Raw genomic sequence first — 27,896 nt, 5'->3', positions numbered from 1 at the left:
CATCTTCTCTTCCTTCCCCTACTTCGTTTGCAATCCCTAGGGACCCATTCTGTTATTCTTTTTTACATCTATTATCTGACATTCTTTATTATATGTCCTTCCCACACCCATTTCTTTTTCTTACTTGTTAAAATATCCTCTACTTTAGTTTGCGTATCCATGTTGCTCTTTTTCTCTCTTGGTGTTATTCCTATCATTATTCTTTACATGGCTCTTTGAGTTGTAACTAGCTTATATCCCAAGGCTTTAGTGAGGCTCCAAGTTTCTGATACATACGTTATTACTGGTAGGACCATCTGATTAAATACTTTTCTTTTTGGAGAAAGTGGCATTTTACTTTTCATAATCACATTTTCTTTACCAAAAGCTCTCCAGCCCATGCTTATTCTTCTTTTAATTTCGGTCTCAAGCCCCGGTGAAACACTTACTGTCTGTCCTAAATACGTATATATATTAACAATCTCTAGAGGTTCGTCCATAACCCTTATTTGTTAAGTCTGCATTTTCATTGAACATTATCTCAGTTTTACTCATATTCATTTTCAATCCTACATTTCTGATTTCTCTATTCAAATCTTCTATCATCTTTTGTAATTCCTCCTCTGATTTACTGAGTAGACCTATGTCATCTGCAAATCTTAAATAGTTAAGGTATTCGCTATTAATGTTAATCCCCACATTACCCCAATCTAAATTCTTAAAAACTTCTAGGCAGCTGTGAATAATTTAGGAGAAATGGGGTCTCCCTGTCTAACTCCTTTCTCAATCGGAAATTTCTCACTCTATGTAGTTTTGGGATTGCTGTACTTCCCGTATAGATATCTTCAAGTGTTCTAACATAAGATTCATCTATACCATGCTTTTGAAGGGCTTTCATTACTGCTGAGGTTTTGGCAGAATCAAAAGTTTTCTCATAGCCTACAAATGTCATACATAGTGGTTTGTCATACTCTGCTGATTTTTCCTTTAGCTGGTTAATTACATGGATATGGTCAGTTGTTGAATACCCGCTTCTAAAACCTACCTGTTCTCTTGGTCGATTAAAGTCTAACTGTCTTTCTATTCTGCCTAATATGATCTTTGTAAATATTTTTATATATTACTGAGAGTAAACTTATTGGTCGGTAATTTTTCAGGTCTTTTGTGTCCCTTTTTGTAAGTACACACACACACACACACACACACACACACACACACACACACACACACACATATATATATATATATATATATATATATATATATATATATATATATATATATATATATATATAACCTGTCTGGACATGCATGTTTTAAGTAAATTATCTTTATGGACAGTTTGAGATGTGTAGATTTTCTCTTATGACAGTATTTCTTTATGGTGTGTATACTTGAGCCTGCATAGAGGCTAACATAACTGAAAGGCTCCAGGGAGGCCATTGTGATCCCTTAGAGTCAGACACTGAAATGCTGTCTCATTTTCTCTGTTCATTGACCTCCGTACAACTGTATTCATACCTATGAATAATTCTTTGTATGTATTTTAGTTCCTCCTTGCAGGGGCAGCTTTCTCACTGGCAATAGCGATTGCGATACCTAGGCCTATAGTTTCAAAGCCTAGGCCTACAATTTCTATACCTGTGTAGGCCTGAATAAATGTCGTACTGAATTCATCTTTTTTTCAAGTTTTCATTTGTTAATTCGGCTGACATTTTGAAAACGGATGACCCTCAACTGGCGGGTCCCCAAAATCTTATTAATGTTGCCGTTCATTTCCTGAAGCAGGTTGAATAATGGCAGGATTCCAAAGTTGACCTACTGGAACCATCTGCTTACGAGAGGAAATTTCAAGCTTCGTGTATATATAGTAGAAAAATATTGTTTTAGTCTTCCCCGTAAATGTCCAATGCCGAATGTAACAAGGCATTTCTGCATTACCTAATTATCTGAAATGGAGTCTACTCAACGCGAACAAAACCAAGAGTAAATCGGATTTTATTCCTCCACCGTAGAAATGTTGGAACTTCGTTTTCCAAGTACTACCGGAATCCTGAACGGTAGGATTTGACCGAAACGACCTGAAGGCCCGTTCGGTTCCTCCCAAACCGACCATCAAAGAAACCTTAGCATCAGGGTTGCCATCGGTTTCTAATCTAGGAAAGCTTAGGCAGATTGGCGTATTCTCATTCGTACTGAGCGCTCGGCCATTTCCTTCGCGCGAGCGAATGGAGGGGATTTCGTCTGAAGTAGCCCGTAATCCGGCCAGACGTGTGGCGCGAAGCCAGTACCTCGAACCGATCATTCAAACGGTTGAAGCTCCTGTCCTAGTACTATCATTTTGCACTTCAAATGATCTTTTTCTGTTTTTAACTTTTCAGTAGTAAAAAAATATCTATAGAAGTACATGTCCAATTTGAAATTAGTTTGTCCAGTGGTGAAAAAGGCATGGACGGCACAGTACTGCCCAGGATAGTCAGGCAGCCATAGTAATCTAAATTTTCAATTATAATTCATCAATCAGATTAAGCATGTTCCTGGACTCTCTCTCTCTCTCTCTCTCTCTCTCTCTCTCTCTCTCTCTCATACACACACCACACACAAATATATATATATATATATATATAATATATATATATATATATTATATATATATATATATATATATATATATATATATATATATATATATATATATATATATAACATAAAAAGGGGGAATTTGCTATACTCGGTTTTTTTCATCTGTCCACCAGCCTGTGGTGTTTGCATATGGTAACATTGCGTCCAGGGCATTGGATAGTTACATTCAGCTTACATTCAACAATTATAACAATATCCTATTTCGAATATTAACGGTGTAATTCGCATACAGTAAATTATTAAAACACTTTTCAGTTCCAAATGTACACCAAGATATCCTTTTATTTACCTAAAACTTACACATAGCATAACTATTTAAAACCCAGGACGCAGTGTTACCATGCGGGACCACCACAGGCGGATGGACAGATGGAAAAAAACAGAGTATAGGAGATATTTTAAATAATATAATGTGATAATGTGATATGCTGTGACGTTTCTTAGAATGTGGAGAATCAGCAATTTAACTTCCTTAGATACAGAGTGGTCCGAGTGACAGCTTAGGAATGATTTCACAGCTTTCTTCGAGGTGGTATGATCAAGTCTGCTGGCTTAGCAAATCAGTGCCTTCGTCCTGTTGCCATGAGAGCTATGCAGAGGTGACTTTGAAACTGGTTTCTAGCAGTTACCAGGGACGTGAACATTGTTCGTACGTATGTGTGCGATCCTTTCCCTCCTACAAATGAATATAGACTTATCATGAAGAGACTGTTACGGGGAAAGAAGGCAGAGCCGGGATGGCTCTGCCAACGTGTTTCTGTTTGGTGAAAGTGAAACTGGGCTAAATGGGCGAGTGTATTTATATCTATTTTAGCCAAAGTGTGGCTGGATTGTATTTGAATATTCATTTCAGAGATAACCTGTTTATGTGATCTTTTGATTATGTTCTTGGGCTCATCAGAGTGTTCTCTTGTCTCCTAACAAGCGTTTCTGGTAGAGGGAACTATTTTCTGGAGAAGAGTGGGATTATTCATTGGAGAAACGGTTTACTGACTAATTACTGTCTTGACTGTGCTTGTCTGTTATGGCTAAACTAATGTTTGTGTTAGGTTAATTACTGAGGGTTATCCGAGTTATTTGGACCTTGAGTTAACATTCCATTTAATCATTCTGTTAAAAATCTGAGTTATTCAGTTAATACTTTGCTTTTAAATAAATGCATATTTTTGTATTTCACGACTCTGATTTGATGAAATGAAATGGAGGGGAGGTATAACGAGAGAGAGAGAGAGAGAGAGAGAGAGAGAGAGAGAGAGAGAGAGAGAGAAAATGTTACCAATACCGGTTGCCTGCCGCTCCGGCCTTTCGCTACCAAAAGAATAACGAGATAATTGTCATCTCCGTTATTAGTGGTGGCTAGCGGTGTTTGTGAGGGCGCGCTGCCAAGTGTTTTCTCGCTCATAATACCAAGTCGTTCAAATATGTGTGTGTATTAGGTTTTCTCTCATTTGAAGATGTAAGTGTTACATTATTGTTTTTTGCCTTTGTGTATGAATCATTTTGTGAGTTATGGAATTGTCGTGTGGTTTTTTTATTGGCACATGTTAAAGGAGACACATTCGTCTTGTTTTGACACATATGTATACGTGTGAAGGGTTTTTCATACATACAACTTAGTCCTTGAGGTTGCTTGAATTGCATTTTTTGCCCCCAGAGACAGAGCGCTCGCTCATGTATATGCACTCAGCGCAATTTTTGCTGAGCGACCGAGGGGTAGTGCCAAAGGGAAGCTAGTGGTGTCTTCCATGGGGGATTGCTTGAAGGGGGGGTTGAACTTTTTTTTCTTTGTGGCGGGGTAAGGGGGCAAGTTTGGCCTTGAATAGGAAATTTCAGTGCCATAAAATCAGCTGATAACCACAGGGTGATGATATGACATGCCCGTAGGGCTTCTTTTAAAAAGATTTTTTCTTTCTCTTGAGTGAAAAGAAAATGGAAATGAAATGTATATGAATGTGGTGCAAGTTTTCCTTATGCTTTGGAGAATGGTTAGAGGGCATAATTATAACTGGGGATTCAGAGATTATTTTTTAATGGGGATTTGATTGGTGATGTGGAGATTATTTTAAAATGGTGATGACTGGTGATATGCCATTGGTGATGATTGGTGATGACTGGTGATGATTGGTGTTGTACCTGGTGGTGAGTGGTGTTGATTTTGGGGTTATGGGGTGTGGCAATCGTGATGAATACTGGGAAATGGCAATATTAATGCCCTTACTGGAGATATTTTACATGAGATATTTTACGGGGAGGTACTTAAGTAGAATTATCATTACTGGAGATATTTTTGGGGGATTCTGTCAGAGTTCATGGTGGTAATAACTTTTGGGGAATGTGCCAATGATTTTAATGTTGGTGATATCAATTTCTTGTGAATTTTGGTGAATTTGATAATACTGATAGTTGGTGATTCTGATACTTAATACTGGTGAATGGGCGAGTATTAATATTTGGTGATACTACTGATACTGGTGAATTCTGATACTGATAATACTGATACTGGTGTTAATTTTTTTATACTAACATGGGTGTTGTGATGATACTAAGGGTGGTGATGTTTTTTTTGCGAAAATGGGAGGAACTAGCGACACATTTTTTGTTTTCCTTTTTTTTATGAGTTCAGCAGATAATTGCTTGAAGTCTACGTGAGTCACAGATGTTACAGGTGTCACGGGAAAAGTTATCAGTGCCATTAGTTTTTCTTTTCCTTTTTTAGTCATTAGCCATCGCTGATGCAAGTTTTTTTTTTTATCATGGGTGAGTTTGATTTTATTTTTCTCTCCAGATTGTGTGAATTTTTTATCTCAGTTCGTGACTTGGAGTCATTGTTCGGGAATGTGTTTATAATTTCAGCTGTTTGATGCTGCAGAGAGATTTTTGGGAGAATTTTTGCATTTTTGAATGTATACATAATGGCACTAATCTTTTTTCTCTGGATATTTGTGTTCCTGAAATTGTTGGCCTCTTGCACAATTGTGTTTGTTGCAATTTTGCCAGAGATAGGAAACTTGATTTAGTTTCTATTGGCCTATGCCGTAGTGAATATGGTGAAGTCTTTGACACTTTTGAATTTGGTGTTCTGTTGTAATGAGTTGTGGCACATTGGTGATTTTTTCTAGATTTCCTGGGCAATTTTATTTACTGGGTTTTTTGCCCTTTCTCAGCAGTTATGCTAAACAGAGAGTTTATAGTTTTTGACTGTAACATCCAGTTATTTTCTTGGAGAATTGGAGATATAATATTTTGGCCATTTGATATTTTTTATTTTTTTGGAGATATTCCACAGTTTATGCCTATGGTGGTGAGAGCTATGTTTAGTTCAATTATTTAGCAGCAATTTTTGTTGCAAATAGAAACCTTTATGAGGAGATATGGGGCAATATTTTTTAGTGTGTCAGCTAGATGCTTTGAGTGCATTTTTTTTGGAGATGGAGTTTTATTTTTGATTATCCTGCTTGGAGGTGTAATAACATATTTTGGAGACTTTTTTTATTCCACATGTGATTATTAGTGAAATAGAGGGAATATGGTGATGTCGGGTTATTAATGAAATGGAGGGAAATATTTTTATCACCGGAGTGGTATTATTATTAACATGGGGATATATGGGGATGGCGTTAATCTTTGGGGGGTGACTTTTTTTTGTGGTTATGATTTTTGGAGTTGAATTTCTGGGGTTTTACGAGCCAAGAGAGGGGTTCTGTGGTTCTTTTGGTTTCGTGACTAATGAAGGCGAGTGGCATTACGGCGTTGCAGTCTTACGAGTCCCTATGGAGATGTTATTTTTTTTGATGGCATATAATTATGGTATTGCGAGTTTACTGTAGTTTATATCTCGAAAAGGTGATAATTCATATAATTGGTGATTTCCTGGAGATTATTTTTATGAAATGTGCTGATATAATGTCAGTATAGAATTTTTGGAGCTTTTTGGAGACTGAGGGTGTCAGTATAGAAATTTTTTTTTCTTTTTTTTTTAGAATCATGGGTTTCCGAAGTTGCAAGTCTGACTAGACATTTCTATACTGCAGTTCGAGCACCTGACGTGTCCGCAGGTAGATTTTTTGCTAATAATGCTGTGATGAGTCCGGTTGCTGACTCTTTTCCTTCAGTATTGATTACTCAGAGTTTTGCACTTTCTGAGAGATGCTGATTTTTGGCATTTCACGGAGATGCATCTACGTAGGAGGGTTGTTTCCGGCCGTGTCCAATAGATGAAAAAGTTGCGGTGGCAAAATTCCGTAACGATACATATCGCATTTATGGGGAAAAGTTGGGTTATGTATATTGTGTGTATTGTGTGATGGGGAAAGTTCACTTATTATTGTTGTTATTATTTTTTTTTTATTTTCCTTTTTTTTTCTTTTCCTACGGGAGATGTAATTGGGGTTGAGCTTTAAATAGCATTTCTTTCTGGCCGGGAGATATGATTTGTCGGGGTGTGTGAATTGCATGAAATGGGCGTTTGACATTACGTCTCATTGAGTTAATTATATTAGCAGTAAAAGGGTTTTCGCTATTAGACAGTAAAGAGTTCTTACTGATTTTGTGGGTTACTGAAATATCAGAGCTTGAGAGAACATTTTTCAGTGATAACTTGGGCTGGGTTTGTTACGGGCTCATTACTTTTTTTTTTACCGGTGAGAATTTGTGCGTTTGAAATGTGATGACAAAAGTCCGTAGAGTTTCCGTGAGTCTGAGTTCTGGAGTGTGTGCTGATGTGTGACTTTGGCGAAGTTTTTTTATATTGTTGGAGAATTTAGTGTTTTCTTTGCGGGGTTATCATAGTGACTTATGATTTGGCGATCTTTTGGAGTTCCTTCACGAGTTAAAGTTAGAAATTAGTTCAGTGGTCATATTAAATGGGGTTACTTGGGAGATGTTCAGTTAGTATTTTTGCGAATTTTTGAGGTCATTATTTGACAGTAGTTGTCTGGGGTTAATTTTTCTTTGATTGACCGATGACATGACTGACATACTGAAACACCATATACATCGTTCCCCATCGCCAGCAAGATGTCCTTCAGCTACTACTACTATGTTGCTGATGTGTGCCCACATACGAGAGTTTCTACGAGTCTACGGGGTTCTACAGCGCTTTTGGACTACGGGAGTTATCAGTTATCTTCCGCAGGAGACGTTTCGCCTTTCTACAGCGAGTTTCACGTGTTTGTACAGCAGCAGACCAATCACATGCATGGGAGTGTGTGAAAGTTCAAGATGATGAGATATTTTCAATTGTTATTATAGCCCATATGCAGGAGATAGTGTGTGATAGACATATGTTGTGCTGCCAGAAACGTGCAGTTATCATAGTGTTTATGAGCCGGCCAATGTGTTTTTTTTATATATATGTGAGCTGTTTTCTGTGACCTGTGGCTAGGCTGGTGCTAGCCTGGAGGTGTCCGAGCTATCTGTAGCATAAAAAGGGGGAATTTGCTATGAGATATTTTAAATAATATAATGTGATATGCTGTGACGTTTCTCAGAATGTGGAGAATCAGCAATTTAACTTCCTTAGATACAGAGTGGTCCGAGCGACAGCTTAGGAATGCTTTCACAGCTTTCTTCGAGGTGGTGTGATCAAGTCGGCTGGCTTAGCAAATCAGTGCCTTCGTCCTGTCGCCATGAGAGCTATGCAGAGGTAACTTTGAAACTGGTTTCTAGCAGTTACCTGGGGCGTGAACATTGTTCGTGCGTATGTGTGCGAGCCTTTCCCTCCTACAAAATGAATATAGACTTATCATGAAGAGACTGTTACGGGGAAAGAAGGCAGAGCCGGGATGGCTCTGCCAACGTGTTTCTGTTTGGTGAAAGTGAAACTGGGCTAAATGGGTGAGTGTATTTATATCTATTTTATCCAAAGTGTGGCTGGATTGTATTTGAATATTCATTTCAGAGATAACCTGTTTATGTGATCTTTTGACTTTGTTCTTGGGCTCATCAGAGTGTTCTCTTGTCTCCTAACAGGCGTTTCTGGTAGAGGGAACTATTTTCTGGAGAAGAGTGGGATTATTCATTGGAGAAACGGTTTACTGACTAATTACTGTCTTGACTGTGCTTGTCTGTTATGGCTAAACTAATGTTTGTGTTAGGTTAATTACCGAGGGTTGTCCGAGTTATTTATAAGGACTTTGAGTTAACATTCATTTAATCATTATGTTAAGAATCTGAGTTATTCAGTTAATACTTTGCTTTTAAATAAATGCATATTTTTGTATTTCCCGACTCTGATTTGATGACCTAATGAAATGGAGGGGAGGTATAAAGAGAGAGAGAGAGAGAGAGAGAGAGAGAGAGAGAGAGAGAGAGAGAGAGAGAATGTGTTGCCAATACCGGTGGCCTGCCGCTCTGGCCTTTCGCTACCAAAAGAATAGCGAGATAATTGTCATCTCCGTTGTTAATATATATATATATATAGATATACTATATAATATATACATACATACATATATAAATATATTTATACCCTATATAAGCATATAATATGTGTGCCAGTGTGTGTGTGTTTGTATTTGCTAGTACCTATAAATCACTAAATTTTACACATGAATTTTTTCGTTTTCAAATAGTAAGCTGTAAATGACGTAATGATTAATTCACTTTGTCTTAGGGATTAGCTTATATACAAATGGAATTACACCTATGGGTAGTAAGTAAACCTAACCTTTTTGGCCCTTGCAATGGGTGTCAGTCGACTTATCCACTCAGCCATGAAGGAAACAGGAATATACATACATATAGTGTCTAGAAATTATATATATATTATATATATATATATAATATATAAATTATATATATATATATATATAATATCTATATATATATATAGATATATATATATATATATATATATTATATATATATATATATATAATGTGTGTGTGTGTGTACCAATCCTGGGGAATAATTTGCACCTAAATCAAATGTCATATGTGCATGTACCCCAAACCGTCTAAAAACTTTAAGGATTCGAACCCATGTTACCATAGATAAGAATTAGCTTCGATTCTGCTGTAACTTGGCTTTGGTGATTATTATTCTTACTCATTTTCTTTTGTAATTTTATAGATATGTTAATGAACTATGAATGGGCTTTCTATAACGTATTGTACACAGTTGATAAGTTTCTAGGAAACTATATGATTGCTTTCCTCGTGTTATACGAAAAGAAGCAAAACTAAAGACAGAATATTTCTACTGTAATCTTTTATGTTAATAATAAAATCAGCCTACAGGTTAGAAATCTTCAATATTGATAAAAAAAAAACTTTTCACTGAGTTGTTGCTTATCACAAACACGTCACTTGTGACAGTTATCAAGGGGAATGTAAACGTCAAACGCATATTCAAAGCCGTTTCTATTTATCCGTGCACCAGAAATTTAAAATTAAAACTCACCTCTCTTTCGATTCTCCCATGTTTTAATGTAAGCAATTCCCGAAAAACACGTCTGTTCTCCTCAGGGATCCACCTTGGAAAGACTCACACACACACACACATGCACAGACAAATCCGTCGTAATCCCCGGACGAAAAAAAAAAAGTCTGTCATAGAGGAAAAAAAAAAAAAAAAGACAGAATTGAGAGCGGGAAACGAGGACTGGGAGATGCCGCCGCTCGCGACCCGCTCCTCTCCGGGTTTGATGGAATACTGGCTCTCTCTCGTTCAGTTCAGGCCTTTCTGAGATGCTGAGTGAATGACTGGCTGACCACGTGAGTGAGAGAGGATCCTCCTATCTTAACGAGCATCATCAGAGGAAAGCCCTCTCCTCCTCCCCCTCCCTAACCTAATCTCTCTCTCTCTCTCTCTCTCTCTCTCTCTCTCTCTCTCTCTCTCTCTCTCTCTCTCTCTCATCTGAATAGATCTACTACACTACTTTTTCCAGCATTTTAAAACCAGTTGCACGATTCAGCTTCGTTTTCCTCCTTTTAACCATGTTTGTTGGGGATCAGATCAGTCACCTAACTGGCGGCAGATCAGAACATCGAACATTCAGATTCTGGACTGGTCACGCAATCAGTCATCCAGACACTCAAGAAATGAATCGTTTGACCCTTGCTTGAGGTAGTTTACCTTGCTTGAGGTAACTTCCCTTGCTTGAGGTAACTTCCCTTGCTTGAGGTAGCTTCCCTTGCTTGAGGTAACTTCCCTTGCTTGAGGTAACTTCCCTTGCTTGAGGTAACTTGTCTGGCAATAACCAACATTGTCAGCCATGCAATGCAGTTACTTATGAAGTCAGTCGACGCTCAGGTAAAAAATCAGTGACCAGTTCTTTCAGTCGAATTTTCAACGGTTCAGTTTATTGTTGAGTGGTTATTTTGTGCTAAGACGTTAAGAACTCTTTTCATCAGTCAGACTTTGTCAAACAATTCCTCATTTAGTAATTAATTAGTTGAATACTAGTCCTGCCTTTTAATCAAATCCCTCCACAACCATGTTAATCTATTTGTTGAACATCAGCTCAATAAATCGATCATTCAATCAATCAACCGAACTGAGAGCCTCATCCAAACAGAACCAGAGTTACCCAACCATTTAATCTGAGGAACGACACAATCAATCAATGACTCATCCGTAGTCAGTCGTTTAATGACCCAATTCATTTGATCATCCAAGTAAATCGGTCATCCACGTATCCAGCAAATTACTCGGTCACCCTTCCACTCTGTGGAAGGGGTACCTTTTACATCCATCTCATACTATCGCGAGAAGACTTTTATTTTTATGATGATGGATGCTGCCTACCAGACAGTCATCTCCTGTAGGCAAGGCTGTTATTTGGAAATGGGCTGAAGCTTCTTGCATCTTGAATAAGTGTACTGCGTCTATAAACTCTCTCTCTCTCTCTCTCTCTCTCTCTCTCTCTCTCTCTCTCTCTCTTCTCTCTCTCTCTCTCTCTCTCTCTCTATCTCTCTCTCTCTCCCTCCTCTCTCTCTCTCTCTCCTCTCTCTCTCTCTCTCTCATCCCATTGTGGGAACTTCTTTACATACAAGATATGTGACACGGAATAAACGCCACCAGAAGTTGTAAACAGCAACAGTGTGGAAGAGTTTAAAAGAAAGCTAGACAAAATCATTAGGACACTGTGAATGTACAGTAAAACCTGCTCCTACAGATAAGTGAGCACGCGATGTCTCCTCGGATGGACTATGTAACACCTTGTAATTCTCTCTCTCTCTCTCTCTCTCTCTCTCTCTCTCTCTCTCTCTCTCTCATTCCGTCCAGGTACGGGATCCTTTAAATACAGAAATATATACTCGCACAGTGATGCATACGTATTTGTATTTGCTAGATCATATTAGAGGTTTTGAATTCAACAAGAAATAGAAACAAAACGAAAAGGGAAACTTCTTATTTGTATTCCTTTCGAAGTCTGCCACTCTGCCTCACCCTTAATGAGAAAAGACCATCGATATTTTGAGACTAGATGGACCGCCATAAATCATGGATCAAGTTCTTATTTAGCTTTCGTGGCCTGCGTGTTTAGATGATGTGCCCTTCAATTCGCGTGCATCGCTCCACTCCCGGAAATCTCTTAAGAAGATTTACGCCAATCGATTGTTTTAAGATTAACTTTTAATTAGTCAGGATAGTTTTAGATGCGTGACAGGCCTAAAAGGGCCATTAAAGGTGCCTGGGCGATTAGGGGATTACCTAAGTTTAAAGCAACAGTTAGCTATGTTCTAACAGAAATAGTTGCAACAGTAAATCCAAAATACTGATAGGCATTGGAAAGCGAAATTTGATAGCCTAGACATCTTTATTCTCATGTTCTTGTGGCACAAATCATTGCTACCTACTAATAGCCAGAGACTTCGAGAGCCACCAGAAAGCCATTTCCTTTAAAATGACGTCTGAAACTAAGCTGGTGACTTTAGTTCATCCTGCAAATGCTACTTAGCAACGACTACAGCTGTAGAAACCCACTTCATGAGAGATATAAAAAAAATTTCCGAATAAAACAATTATATTACTAGACCCAATCAGTGATGCTATCGTAACATACCAAGGAATGATATTCCTCAGAAATGTGAATATAGGTCTATAGACCTTCATTCCCATTCTGGAGAATTGGTTTTACTGCGGAGGCAAAATGATAGACCGAGAGAAAGACACTTTGCAATGCTAACGAGACAAGCAAAGGGTGGGGGAAATTCATACTTACTCTGAAGCACTGGCGATTAAATGAAAAGCAACTGAGACCAATTTTAATATAAAAACATTAGACTCTTTGGTATGACATTAAATCCCTAGATTCGAAGACATAGAAACTATCACAGGAAGTGGGAGAAACCGTCGGAAAAGAGGCCATTGCATGAATGTGTCGATCATATTAACTTCATCCTGAATTACATAAATAATCACGGCTCCCGAGGGAAAGTAGATAACCATCTTATTGATAACATTCGATTTCCCTTCTCCGAGTATATTACACCAGGTGATATCAGCGATGCCTAAGATAATTACCTGACAACTACTTATTTACTTAATAACAGTCACCCAGGTGGGATAATTTCTTGGTAGGAATTTAAAAATGAATTACATTTTCCGTGCTTCATTATTCAGTGAGTGCATAATTTACCGGTTTACCCTTTTTTCATACTTCTGACAAATTGTTCGGATTTACAGCTAATCACTCTTCCGTAGAGGGTTAGTGTGTTCAGTGCATCTCATCTTACTTTCCACCCTCTCCTTAAAACTGATTCATAGTGCAACTGCAAACTATGCCTCCGGTTACACCTTTCAAACCTTTTTACTGTTAATTTCCGTTCCAGCCCTGAATGGCTTCATATTCCCAGTGCTTAGCCTTTGGCCTAAATTCTATAGTCTATGCTGTTCTCTACAGCTAATCACTCAGCCTGCAATTGCATCTAAACCCTGAAATAATTTCTGGTCTATTACCTAGCATCAGCCTTTCGTGTTTTCTTACGTTTTGTTGAATTTGAGAAAGGTATCGGAGAGAGTAAACTATCTGAAACTCTTCTTGAAGCTTCGCAGAAAAAGTACACATTTGTATTTAATGGGCATATTATATTGCGGATTCTCAACTCAGCAATTCTGTGCCAGCAGGGCATCATTGCTTAATTTTGCAAACTGAAGGAGCACTGACTTAGTGATTTTGTCACTCCTCGGCCATAACCAATATATATATGCTCTCACATAAACATGGTCAACATGTAACTTATTGCTATGTGAATTTTATATCTACTTTTAGAGCCATATTGGTGTAATGTATGAATATCTTAATGATAATATTCTTGTTATTACTCATGTATTTACTATACTGCATATGTATACAGTACTGATGTGTCAATTGTCCTGACTTAAACATTCGGAGGCTACCATACATTTTAGGACAATTAACTCGGACTAGCCTATACATAACAATTCAAACCATAGGCTAATATAAAGGTACCTCATAGGCCTAAGCTACTATACTTCTTGACCTATCCATAGTGTAGTGACATACTACAAGCGGCAAACCGTTGCCGCGCGCGGCAGCGGCGGATAAAATCCCGCCAGCATGTGTTATCCTATGGGACCTGACATACTAGAGAAACCGACGCCGCGCGCGGTCGCGGCTGCCGCTGTCTGTTTTTTTTCCTGCCGCACATGTTGGCGGGAAAAATAATGACGCGACCGCGCGGTTTTCAGAGTCAACACATGTTCAGCTATGGCTACTGACATACTATGCCGCGCGCGGCGGCGGGAAAAAATGTATCTTTTCTGGTATATATATATTTCTACTAATGTAAGTATGTTGAAAATCTCCATGTATTACTTCTATTATTTCCTTATATTTTCATTGCTTCATTATTAATGCCATTTTCACCAATATGGGTAGAAGTGGCTTTAAACTAACAAGATAATACTATCATTATATAATTACGCAGTACTATCTATTGCAATATTTATCGCTAAAAGCAAAACTGTATTTAACTGGTTTGTAATATAATTCCCTCAGCTCGCTATCAACCCAAAGTTGACAACCCTGCCTGTGATGACTTTGATCTGCAGTAGCTTCGAAGCAGTCGTCAGGTGCACTTCTTTTCTCGCTCACACTCCTGTTTTTCAGGAATTCCTAATAATATATAGATATCAATAGTGAGCCTTTTTGAATATGTCTGCGGAAGTGATTATTTCTATGGTAGAGCAACAGCCTGCCATCTGGGACAAGGGTTGTGATCAATATAAAGATAGGGCGGAAAAAGATACAACTACTACAAAGCACATTATAATATTCTGAAAATATTGTACATTTCACAATGGAATAATAAGATTATATATATATATATATATATATATATATATATATATATATATATATATATATATACATATGTAAGGGTTACATTTAAAAGTATATACATATTCCATATGTATAAATAAACTAATGACTTAAGTTGCAATTTGAATGAAATTTGCCACATCCATCCTACTCTGATCTCCGAACAACACTGAGAGAAAACCGCACTGCAGGTCGGTTTGCCGTTATAGTATGTCATTAGTCTTAGATGGAACAGGTACCTGACGTCGGAGACGGTCGAATCTTCATTGTTAGACCGTGGGCGTGGTTGTAATAAGGGTGAGGGAAAGACTGTCTCCCGGGGGGGTGGTTAATATTTCTTCTTAACAGTAGGTGGATACATTGTAAAAGCAGCTTATTCTTAGTTGTATTCCTTCAATACCACTTAGAACCAACACCGACTCTTATACCGATTCTTACACCGGTAAGATCTTACATTGGACCCCTATATTGGTTCCCTGTAATACAAACAGTTCGTTTAGGACGGCAATCTTGTGCCAAAGAGCATGCAGTCGTTAGGCCTTTAGGCTATGCTACTCATGCCTAACTTTACTGTTACACATTGCAGTTAACCTTACTTTATATGCATAACGCAGGTGAAATTTACTCTAAAACTGACATTTTATAAACATATGGAAGAGTAATTTACATCTTAACGTACAGTTGATGGTACAATTACAACAACATGCAAACTCAACAAGGTGCAACTACGTAACAATACCATTACAATTCTTGGTAATTGCCAGTTATATCAAAGTAAAAGTATAAAGGAACACTACCAAGTGTTATGGCAACATATACAGTTTAAACTACGACAACCCATCAGCGTTGCCGTACTCGTCTCGAACAGAGCAATTTGAGCCTATGCAACTGCGCACTTGGTTACAGTTACGTACTTACGTACGTACACTCGATCATAGACAATCTCAACTACGAGTGGCTAACTTAACGTCTTGATAAGATGAAAACCAATTCGGTTTTCCAGTCCACCAATCTCCATGGGTACTGTCATAAATGCTAAATGAATGATTTCCATCTTTACATTAGAACTACGAAGTTCACGTTCTGAAGTGCATTGTCCATAGCGTCAACGCAATCATTTCATGGTATGAAACTGTACCCAATGTAGGATTATTCCTGTGCTGTAGTGACTCTTGTACAATGGTTTGGGGCTTTGTGATAAGCCAGTAGTCTTAGTATGATCACTTTTACAAATCATGAAGGGAAGTTTCACTATAACCCTTCTTAACAATGTGACTTTACGTACACTTTGAACACATCTTTTTAGACTCTTGGCAGAAGACTGGTCGAAGGCCATTGATCCATTGTCTTCTTGGGGATTCTTTGAGCATCTGGAAGGTAGGACCCCATTCATGTCAACACCTGTCAGCTAAGGTTTCCTTTATTCAGTTCTAGGATGTTCTTTGTGACAATACTGAATCGTTGGCTTCTATTGTCATGTTTTTTTCTTTTTCTTTTTTGTTAGGCACACTTGCATATCTCTAGCACTTTCCCACAATACGTGTTTCTAAATCTCAGTGGTATTATTTTATTTTTCTGTAAATTCATAGCAGCAGCTTAAATTTGCTAAAAGAAAAAATCATTAAAATACTATTTGACATGAAATTTAAAATAGTTCATTTTGAAGATAACTCTCCAAACTCCTTCCTGTGGAATAAATTAAAAATTATGAAGTACTTTCAAATTACTTTTTCCTGCGGACAAAGTACTTGGCCTTATAGAGCTTATGAATTTTTATCGAAAGCAGTTTTTCTAGGGAAACTTTGCCAAACTTCACAACTTGATAGATAAATGTGCAAGGAAAATTGTACAAATCGTATTAGTTTTAAACATATATACGTAATACTCGCTGTGTAATCAAAAGTTATATTTCATAGGGTTGAGTATTTCTGTATTGGCCTCACCGCTGCATGGATGTAAAAGTATTAATGGCCCGTTGACCAACTGTTGCCCTTGGGATTGTTATAATTGGTCCACGAGAAGACGATATGAATTACAAGCCTCCAAAAAATGTTAAGCTATCAAGAAAAATCAAATATGAAAAAGAGGGAGAAAACTTTATAAATTATAATATTTCATAGTGTTACTGTATTTTAGTATGGCTATTAATATCTCCAGAAAACAAAACATGCTTATAAATACAAAATCACCAATCTGTAGAGTGGACATGCAACAGCATCCACACATTCATCACATAGGTATGCCATGTACTGAGTTCTTGTGTTTAAAAGCTTAAACAAAATTCTGTGGAAAATTTGAGCTTCGCAGGAGTGCATAGACATTTTAACTTTTATTATCATTAGTGTAAATCATCGTATAAAGCTGTGAACTTCAGTTCTGCAAATATCTTTGGTGGGAATTAACGTTAGGATTTAGGTTTCTAACCCTTATTTAGATGGATAAGAAAACGGAATAATCTTTAGCGAAAGAAAACGGAATGTACATTATTTTGTGGTATACTATGAAAATTCGTACCTTTCATATACTTTGAGAATCGGCAACATCTTGTAAGTCAAGCTCCGTAACTAACACCATTTGACAATGCACTATATTACCAAAAATTAGGGCGAGGTGGCTTGTACACTGTGTTAAAGTATCATTTCTATCAAATAATTTGTTTGAAAGATATTTGATCAAAGACGATGACTCGCGGTCCCTGAGATGTACTATGTTACTTTAAATTGGTGATATCGTGAAGATGATGGAACTGATAGTAATTTAAATTAAACCTAAATTGTTACGTTTTCTAACAGAGAACTCATGGGTAGGCTACAGTGACAGTTTAACATTGACGTATTGGTAAATGGATAATGAAAAGTTCGGGAGATCGCTAAAATATATACGTTTATTCTATAACTAACATTTATGACACTTAAGCATTTCTTGCGGCATTAAAACAACGAATAGTTAATATTATAGAAGGGGCCCAATTAACCAGTTTAACTTCCTTGTCGAGGCGACCTCTCTTGGTATTACAGTCGTTACCGGCTACCCGTTCCGTTATCATCCCATACTCCATACAGCTACATGAGCATTAAGTTCAACGGAATATAGATACTGATCAGGTTACAGGTAAGGAAGTAATTGTTCTATTGGGTAGATCTAGTGTACTTATCCGCGGCGGCCTAGACAATGGCAGTTGCGGTTTTTCTATGCAGTTTTACCCACTGAACAAGAATTTTAAGTAATATTTATTCACACGACTGTAATTAACCCCCCAGAGGCCAGTACTAAACACTGCGAAATACATTGGACGCCCCAATCCCCAGCGGATGTCGTATCCGCGGTTACGTTCCTTGCAGTCCGTGCGGACTGCTTCTGTAGAAATACCCTGTAATAAAGCATAAAAACAAGTGACATTCCAGGAATGGCATAGGTGGTATTTCCCTCTGTTGAATGTCAAACCTAAGAAAACTGGCCTTTTCACAATACAATTATGGCTAATTCTAAAATACTGTCCAAATGTATCACAGAACTGCAACCTAGGACTTAAAGAGAAACTGTGAAGTAACTGATGTTTGAGGCAGTTTTCTAGGTTAAACTAGGTTAGGTTGTATCTTGGTCCATTTGCAGTATTATTTTACAACATTTCCAACTAATTCTATAGTAATTTTAGTATTATAGATGCATTTGGCATTAGAAATTATTAAAATTTGTCTGAACATTTTTGAGGAAATCTACCATATCTCAGATATGATTGTATATCACCATCATTCGAAATATTTCTGTTTTTTTTTTTTTTTTACTTTAATATTGACATAGTCTGTGTTCTGATGCAAGTTTGTTTTTCCTCAAAATTGCATTGTGGTTCTTATATGAGTTTTTTCCTTACAATTGTATTGTGCGGTAGTTACGCCCATAACTAGGAGTCGCATGGCAAGGAGAAAATTTTACAGGTGTCAGAATAGTTCATAATTTTTATGAATATGAAGTTATGAACTGCAATCCATCAATTTTTAAAGGTAACATGCCTTGGTTAAGTATTTGTGCCTTTAGGAGTCTTACTCACTTCAAAGACTTGGATTTTCCTGACTCCTACTATGAAGTCTAACTCAGATGCTGTATGAGCCCTTGGGAGGGCTTCATACAGGGATGTCACACTAAGACTCTTCTTGCCAGCCAGGAAAATGGCAAAGAGAAATGATGAGGAGCACAGTCTTTCTTACATAGTTTAGAACTCAAGAGGGATGGTGAACTCCACCTCCCCCGCCCTTTTCTCATTTGATAGTTCATGACAGACTCAAAACCTATCAGTCCATGATGAGAAATTGTAGACATTTTTTATCCTTGCCCCTCAAGGCTTTGTGATCTTTGTGGGACAATTGCAACCAGGTGCTATTGTGTCCAAGTGAGTTTTGTATTACTATGTGCACAGGACTTAGCATTTTGGGTCCGAGGTGTGATGAACATTCATTACTACTGGCTGACAAGAAGAAAGTATGGAAAAATGTCATCTCATTCTGGTTTTGGGAGATCATCAAGCAGGTGTATGATTCTTCAGGCAAGGGTGACTGATCCATACCCCAGGTGAGTGCTTATGAAAAGGCCATTGCTCTGGCCCTAGTTTTTAGGATGAGTTACTTGGTGGTACGGGTAGTGAGGGCAGATGTGGTGGCATCAGAGTACTTTTACCTCCTCCTACCTTAGAGACGTTGCCCTTGAGTTCTTAGATGCTTTTCCTTAGTGACCTAGGTAGTTTCCCAACAAGCTGTGTACAATCCTGCACTTGTGGTTACTAAACTTGAATTTCTGCTAACATATGTGACCAGGAAACTACCATTTCCAGGTGAAAAATGAACCATCTGGTTCTTTGGACAGTACTTCATATTTATGGAATGCATCTATATGTAAAAGGTGAAGGTTTGAATTTTTATAGGAACAGATTCAAATTCAAAAGAATTTGCATTTATGCTAGATATACACCCCCAGAGTTTTGTCATAATCCCACCTTTTAACCCTGCAGCAGAAGGAAAAAACTGATACTTGGTTGAATAAGTGGGTTGATGACCCACTTTCTCTTTTACCAGCTGCTAGCTAAATGCATTTTTACAAATCTTCAGTGACTGGATCAACATTCCAGAGGTAATCCCTGTAAAAGACTTCAGGATATATCTAGCTCAAATGCAAATTATTGTTAACAGTGTGAAGTTTTTTTGTCCAGGAATGTTACAATCTAAAATGTTTTCATTGTATCTAGTCATAAAGTTTTTGAGCTATAAATAATGAAATATATGCATTACAATAGTGTATAGTATTTATTAAGAATAAACCCTTTTGGAGAGTGTGATGCAAGTTAAGTGTTCACTCGCTGGTCTGGTTAAACTATTAGTGATGATAATAATAGCCTTGTCTAGGCTACTTCTAACTGCTTTCTTACCCTAAGCATGCACACATGCATTTAATCTGTAGAGCAATGAAAAAAATCTGGTTCATTTCTACTGAGAGTGCAAATTTCATGGTCAATACCTTAATGAAAGGTTTCATTGCCTATGGTATTCAAGGGTCCTAAATGACCGTTTTTTTACTGTAACACTGCAGTGGTTTACTTTTTTCTTAAAAAAAAAAAAAAAAATTATTCACTTTTGAATGCAACAGAACGTGCTAGCTGACACAAGATCTTTTAAAATTTTGACAAGGTTGAGTTTTTCTCATATATGCCACATGATGCCCTGGAAAGATATTCCAGGCACATCATCCAATGTTTGAGATGTCATGTATGCACTGGGTGCTCATCTGATAATAATGGGTCATTCCTAGAGAGGTTGAGAATTTTTTATGCGAATATTTTTAGATGAGCAGTAAATATGCTATTAACAAAAATGCTGTAAAAATTAACAATGTGATCTCTGCCTCAAGTTAGTAAATGTATTACCGTATCTGTATCAGAACATCAGTTAACACACGAAAAAATCTATTGTGCTCCCTAATCCAAACTTGTCTGCAACACAAGCTTGTAGCAGAAGGCAGGTTTCATCAATAACTACTAAATTGGAACAAATACTTCATGAATCAGCAATGTTAAGAAATATCCAAGCAATTAAAAATAGTTTTAGTAATAAAGTATTAGCAGTTAACCTTTGTTGCAAATTATATATCACAAATCTATTAAACTTTCCCTTCGAACCTTAAGCAGATTTATTGACCGTAAACAGTAAATGATTATGTGAACTCGAACCATTTTACTGCATTTTCAAGACCGATTCTCTAACGTGGTTGTATTGTTTATGTTGACAGGTCTAAAGATAAAATTGGAATAGAAATCACAATGACAGTACAACTCTGATTCACTTAATGTGTCATAGTTCGTTCTGCTTCTGGACCATACTACAAAGGAGAGCCTATTCCTCCAGCATAAGGTAAATGATATACTCTCATCTATTTTCTCATTATTTTATACATGATGACCTAGTGTTGTTTGATTTCAAAATATTGACATGCAATAATTATCCAGCTTTGTCCCACAGCTAGGATAGCCTAGATTCACCAAGGGTGGTTAAAGGAAAATTTAGGTCATAGGTAATGTATTACTGCATGAAGTAGGGTAGACTGGACAATGTGGTTACCAACGGGGCAGTGCTTATGGTTCACATAGTTGAATGCTCTTACTCGAATCTTGAGTGTTCAATTTACCATAGCTTGTTCACTAGGACTTTTAACTATAAATGTTTGCCCTCTTCACACCTGTAACATTATTGTGTTGGAGAATTTCACAAGTTTTTTCTTCTTTTGCCATGGGCAGTTGTATTTTAGATGAAACTGTAAATGCTTACTTTTCATATATAATACTCAAGCCAGGGTATGGGCATACTAGCTTATGCATATATTCAACCATAGGTATCTAATAGTTCTATTCGCCTTGGCATATAAGTTTTGCATTTTTTAAATCTGCATGTACTCCGTTGAGTATGTAATGTGCTCAGTTGAGAGTGGTAGTTATTGGTAATAGTGCAGATATTTGACATCAGTCCGGCCTAAGACATTTAGGTCACTGGAGTTCTTGTGTAGGATGAATTCTTGCTTCATGACTTAGCGCAGTGTGTGTGTGTGGGCTTTAATAGGTTAAGCAATATATTTTGTTAAGTTATGCCAGGATTTGGGGGTAAACTAAGCAAGGGCTAGACATGTTGCGATTGTATTATGCAGGTTTTTTTTTTTTTTTTTTTTAACCCTCTAATGCAAACTTTTACTCGAGTATACTGTAAGCCTCCATTATTGCTGCTGTATTGGAAGTTTCCCCAGTTATTAAACATAGGAACTGTAAGAATAAAACCAGACTGTGGAAGACGGTGATGTTTTATTCCAACAAGTATAAAGCATGACAGAGCTAGTTATAAAGCAGAGGATAACAGATGTTTCTGGGATGGTGGTATAGACTATATACAAAGATACACTTGTGTGATGAGGATGGTATGAGCTGACACCCACTGCCTGCAGCGATACTCGCAAGACACACACAGGGGGGATGAGGGGTGAGAGTGATGCCTTATGAGAACATAACACCTAATAAAAAAGAACAAATCTTCCTATTGAAGACACAGATGGGCTCAACCCTACTGAATGAGATGCTTCGCTGACCTCTATATTACGCATAATGCTGGCATTGAGCAAAGACTCGTTATTTAAATCATGTAGGTGAGCAAAAGGTAACAGTAACCAGCACTTTCATTTAACTTTTCATTCACAACTTCTAAATCTAAATTTCATATCAAATTTTACTTATGAATGGAAATCTACCTTTGATGATGCAAGTTAACATGTCTAAAAAAGTCTAGGCATTTATCTTACACCCATGACCTCGTGCACTTCACAATCATCTTGAAAGAGCTTAAAGTAAGAAACAATTTGGTACTGGCACTTGAAAATTTCAACCATGGTAGAGGACTACTATGATCTTCCTGTGTGAGAAAACAACTCTGCATTATGTTATGGGCACTGTTGAGTCAACAAAATTTATAGCTTTATGAATTGGCTCTTTGTATGCATGTTTAACAAACACTTCTTTTCTACCATGCTCAAAATGAAAGCATTACAACTCAAGAATAGTAATACATCACCAATTTTCTAAGTAAATAATAATGAAAAAAAAATTCTAAGGGCATACAAACCTTGAAATTGCAAATAGTTTCCCTTCCCTCATTTGCATGAGAAGTCGAGCATGTGTCCTTCCATGAAGAAACTGAGCCTTATTACCATGGCAGGTGCAACAGGCAGAAGGGAGAAGCTGTTTTAGGTTATGTACACAACTGTGGATAATGATTACAACATATTTACAATGTTTACAGTGAACAGGCTTTATTATAACCTGTTGCCGTATTGAACTTATCAATGGAGTCTTGAACATTACATCTCTGAGATCAGTATACATCTTTTAACAATTATATACAACCAGCAATGATATACAAATGCATACTAAAATAATTTTGCATATCTGTAGCTTTCTCTTCCTTTTTCTGCATTGGCTTTGGCATTACAGCTCTTCTGAAGTGCAACTGCAAATAACAGGAGCTTACAGTTTCTTTTATCAAAATAGAATGAACATAAGGTAATCAAATTTTTCTGGGATACTTAATTAGAATCTGTGCTTCTATAAGTAAGCTAGGATATTTGGATGCATGTCAGCATTAGACATAATATAAGGACAGTTTTAAACAGTTACAAATACATTAACAGCTTTGATTTAGTTTTAAAATATTTTGAATTGAAAAGTCTCAAAATATTGAAATAATGAAGAAGAGGCAAATCAAGTAATATAAAAAAATAATGCACCTCAGATTTGGCATACCGCACCTATTTGAAAGTAACATCCATGTAACTATCCTTACAGATTTTCTTTCTGTACAAAAATCCAATGAAAAGTCTGTGTATCTTCAACATTTTTTTTTATTTTTTTTTCAAAGCAGCTCCTCTGCACTTCATTATGGGAGGGATACCAAGTGGGGAATTGGACGACAAACCTACAATAATGCTTGCTTCCACTATCTTTAAACAAATTCATTCATGTGTACAAGTAACAAAATCACAGAGAACATGTGTTGTGTCTCAAGTTACAGGACCATTTCTGATGCAGAAAATTGCACAGCATCACAATCATAGTAACAGCAAAAATAGCATACTGTTTGGTAATATAACATATTTGGAAAAAGTAACAAAATTTACATATAACAATTTGACTAACGACTAAAGAAAATGTAATAATGCTAGTAAAAGTGGTACTGGATAAACTTTTGCTGTAAAATTCACATAAAAGCTACTTAAAAATCACAAATAAGGTTTTACTGCTCACTTAATGAAGGGTGTTTTTGCAAAAATATTTAATTGTTTTTTATATACTTGTTTTTTATATACTTGTAAGCTAGAAATCTGCCCATCTAGCAAGCACCCATTAGAAAGGCAACTTTTTATTTTGTACACAACACTCCACAGATGTTATCCTAACACAACAAGTATTTGTTGTCTTAAATGAATAGCAACAAATGCTCTTCCATATTATCACTGAGGGGCATTGCACAATCTGAGAGCAATGGCACTTCTCTGTTTTTAAAAATTAAGAATCAAAATGCAAATCCAATTTACTTGCAATGGAAATTAATTAGTGGAAAATACCATTTTTTAAAAAAACATTACAAGCACTTAAAAATCAATTGTTTTGGACCCAAGCTACATAATAATAGCTTCTAAAGTCTTCCTGAATAAATGTAAAAAACATTGATGAACCGTAGTTTATTTTTAAAAACGATAAAAAATACTTACAACAACTGGTAACAAGGTGATTGTCAAATTAATAACAACACCATTACATGTGATATTCATGTCATTTTCAATTGAAAATACAGACACAAAACCCTAATAAACTGGATTATCTAAGAAACTAGGGGAGTTATACAGTCGTTGGTTATCACAAAAGTTCCCACCTAATAAGACCAAGGATGCTAACAAACTCATTCTACACTTATCTTCTTGGTCAATATAAATTAGATGGTCAGTTATCAAATACAGGTAACCATTTTCCTCAGTTTTGAGGTTAACAATCATTCTTCATACAAATTATAGAAAGGGAAGAAAAATTTTACAAAAATAGCAAGAAGAACAGTTGAAATATAATTATATTTCAGTATTCTAGCAATATTATTCTATTAGTCTTTAATACTTTACATAATACATTACAATTTTAAGAAAGAATTTTTTTACCCAAGTTGGACATTTAATATAGATAAGGGATTAAAAGTTGATTTAGCCAAGGTATGTGAGGAGGCCATTAAAAGTGCTACAACACTTCCTTGGCACAGATGCTGGTGTGGTATCTACCAAACACCAGTGAATGATAAATGCTGGCCCAAGGACTAACATACATAATATCACTCAGAGCATCAGTATCACAGAAACACGTGGGTTTCAACAACACACGTCAATGTACACTAGAGTACGTGAGATGCGCACATAATTATATATACATATATGTATATGTACACATTGGAATCTCAGTTATCTGATTATCTGAGAGAACATTTGGCCTGCATATTTCATTCATCACAGTTCTGCATGTGTTTAACACTAAACATACTTTACAAAAAATTATAGTTGGTAAAATTCACTTTTTGTATTATAATGACTATTAGTTGTTATTGTCAAAACAACCATAAATCACTGAATCATCCACACAATCATATGTTTAGCATACATAGACATACACACAATGACTGATAAAACTTAAGTGTTAAAGTATGTGTTATATAAATATGTTCTAACTGTTACATTTGAAATGGAAGGACCCTTGTGAATCTACCAACAGAGCACATTAATCAAAAAGAGCACTGCTCATTATATGCAATAGCTCTGGGCTGAGAACTCACTGCAAAACTTTCCTTCATACAAAACAGAATGAAATTTCACAGATATTAAAAACATCTTTATTTGAGTATTAAAGTCATACAACACTTTCAGCAATGTATTAACAACAATTCTGACTTAATGAAACGATATAGTATATTGTATGGATATAAAAACATATAACATGCAGCCCAGAAATGCATAATACATTCAGTAACTAATAAAAAGCAGTACCAAAATGTTCTCATACACTTGAGACTGAGCAGCCAAAAGTGACGAATTATTGTAATTCATGGAGTGCCGGACTTGTCCTACTACGTCGAACCCCCAATCAAGGCCGATGAAATCTGTGAAAGAAATATGAAAAGTAGAATTTTGTAAAGAGTAAACCAATGAATGTTTCAAGATGAAAATGGTCAAATTTTTTCCAAAGTATGTAGTTTCTGTTCCTACATACATCCTATAATAAGTTTTCCAACTTAAATACAATTTTGCATGAAAGTTTAATGTGGCATACAAGAAAGAAAATAGGCTATTAACAACTGACATACTAGACACGGTAGCAGTACTTGCAGATTGAAAGCATGATCATAATCATCATTACTACTGTGTAAGTTGAACCATACCACCAAGTCAGATTTCAACTGAACAAATCACAATATCCACTGCTAAGCACAGCACTGTCATAATTCTAGTACTTTCTTTTTACAGAAAATGATGTAATGGATGTATCCTGGAAGGGAAGATACCTCCTATGATAGGGTTCTGTGTGAATATTTGTGCTTTAGCATTATATATTGAATGGTGTCATCATCTCTCCATACTCCCAACAAGATTACATAAAAATTAGGTAAGCATTTTCATTCTGTGGACATTCAGTTTTGTAACTTGTATTGATGAACTACTAAACTTAATGTAATCTCTTTTTCTGTTCACTTAATCTTCAGCATAAATTGTTTTGTATTTGTGCTCATATAAAGTTAGCCTTATACTGTTTGTCCTGCTATAAATCATGGTGCATGTGTGATGCTTACAAAATGGTGTTTGTTTTAAAACATTTTTAAAAGGCAGTGAAACTTGTGTTGATACCATGACAAAGACGCAGACACAGTACAACAGATTTCATGTGTATTTTGCAGACCTACAAATTGCTATCTTTAGATTTTTAAAGAATCATAATAATGTAAGGGATTTCCATTATTAGTAGTGAAATCTGCTTTTAACTTAAACATACTAGTGCAATATGAATGAAAGGATTCTTGTATTGCACTTGCTTGGTTCGCAATAATGATGAGTGATTGTTTTTGAGGCACCTCTACTCCCAATATACAGCTAACTTGTCCAGTAGCCACAGGAAAACCTGATATGGTTAAAGACTGCTCCTCAGTCATTGCCCGAGTCACTTAGGACAGCACAATTGGAAACTCACTAGAATCAAAAGATAGGAACTGAAACTATAACTTGAAAAAATCATGCACAACCTTTGTGTGATACACCTTTTGGGAATAAGAGTGTGGTAACAGAATGCTGGCAAATGCTTGAAACAGGTGTGCATGGCTTGGTTTGGTTTAGTCTTCTCATAGAATCCAAATTTTGTGAACCTCTACGACATAGTGGCAAAAAATATCAAAAGAATAATGTCAACAGTCATGGACAGGACTTCCTATGAAAATCGGTTAGCTAGTATTTTTGGCAGTGTTGGGCCTGAAGAGTTATGGTGATGATCATTGGCCAAGCCCAAATTTATCTTGGCCCTTAAGTAAAGTAGTGCTGTGAGTGAACTCTCACGTTCACTGAAAGCATTACCAAATGATGTTTGCAACATTATTTTGACCCCTAGCTGTATTCTCTTTTTAACCTTTCTGCTGTACCTCTTTTCCCAAGTCTATCTTGCTATCCAGCCTCTGCAAGAATTGCTTCTTCATAGTTCAACTTGGGAGTTCACCTCCCATATCACTAACATTCTTATACTTTAAATTTATTTTTTGGATCATTTGTTATGTAACATCTCCAGCTCCCTCTTTTCACTGTCATAAGTGCTGAATGGCTGTAAGTGTCCTAGTGCTCTAGCTTTACAGGCTAAATTTCATAATGCAATTTACAAATTTATCCATGA

The 27,896-nt window shown here is 36.6% G+C and overlaps 2 protein-coding genes and 1 long non-coding RNA gene across 17 annotated transcripts in view; 1 reads left to right on the top strand and 2 right to left on the bottom strand.

Annotated features, from left to right (window-relative positions):
• LOC135208659 (adenylate cyclase, germination specific-like) overlaps positions 1-10,255 on the bottom strand; it is a 67,060-nt gene extending 56,805 nt beyond the window's left edge. Inside the window, exon 1 of the mRNA XM_064241078.1 lies at positions 10,024-10,255. Within this exon, the coding sequence (XP_064097148.1) occupies positions 10,024-10,043 (20 nt within the window). The 5' untranslated portion in view covers positions 10,044-10,255. The remainder of the gene's footprint in view (positions 1-10,023) is intronic.
• Positions 1-27,896, top strand: part of LOC135208660 (uncharacterized) — a 93,458-nt gene that overhangs the window by 62,274 nt on the left and 3,288 nt on the right. For both annotated transcript variants that reach the window (XR_010313196.1, XR_010313195.1), the window contains exons 3-4: positions 21,188-21,309; positions 26,492-26,630. This is a non-coding gene — a long non-coding RNA (uncharacterized LOC135208660). The remainder of the gene's footprint in view (positions 1-21,187; positions 21,310-26,491; positions 26,631-27,896) is intronic.
• The window catches only part of LOC135208657 (phosphatase and actin regulator 2-like), an 862,479-nt gene continuing 856,813 nt past the window's right edge, over positions 22,231-27,896 (bottom strand). For all 14 annotated transcript variants that reach the window (XM_064241064.1, XM_064241063.1, XM_064241074.1 and 11 more), the window contains one exon: positions 22,231-26,127. In XM_064241064.1, coding sequence (XP_064097134.1) covers positions 26,112-26,127 — 16 coding nt within the window. In that variant the 3' untranslated portion in view covers positions 22,231-26,111. The remainder of the gene's footprint in view (positions 26,128-27,896) is intronic.

This window comes from Macrobrachium nipponense, chromosome 35 (genome assembly GCF_015104395.2).
Source record: "Macrobrachium nipponense isolate FS-2020 chromosome 35, ASM1510439v2, whole genome shotgun sequence".
Lineage (NCBI taxonomy): Eukaryota > Metazoa > Arthropoda > Malacostraca > Decapoda > Palaemonidae > Macrobrachium > Macrobrachium nipponense.
The sequence above is the reverse complement of the archived record's forward strand: the minus strand, read 5'-3'. Positions and strand labels throughout refer to the sequence as shown.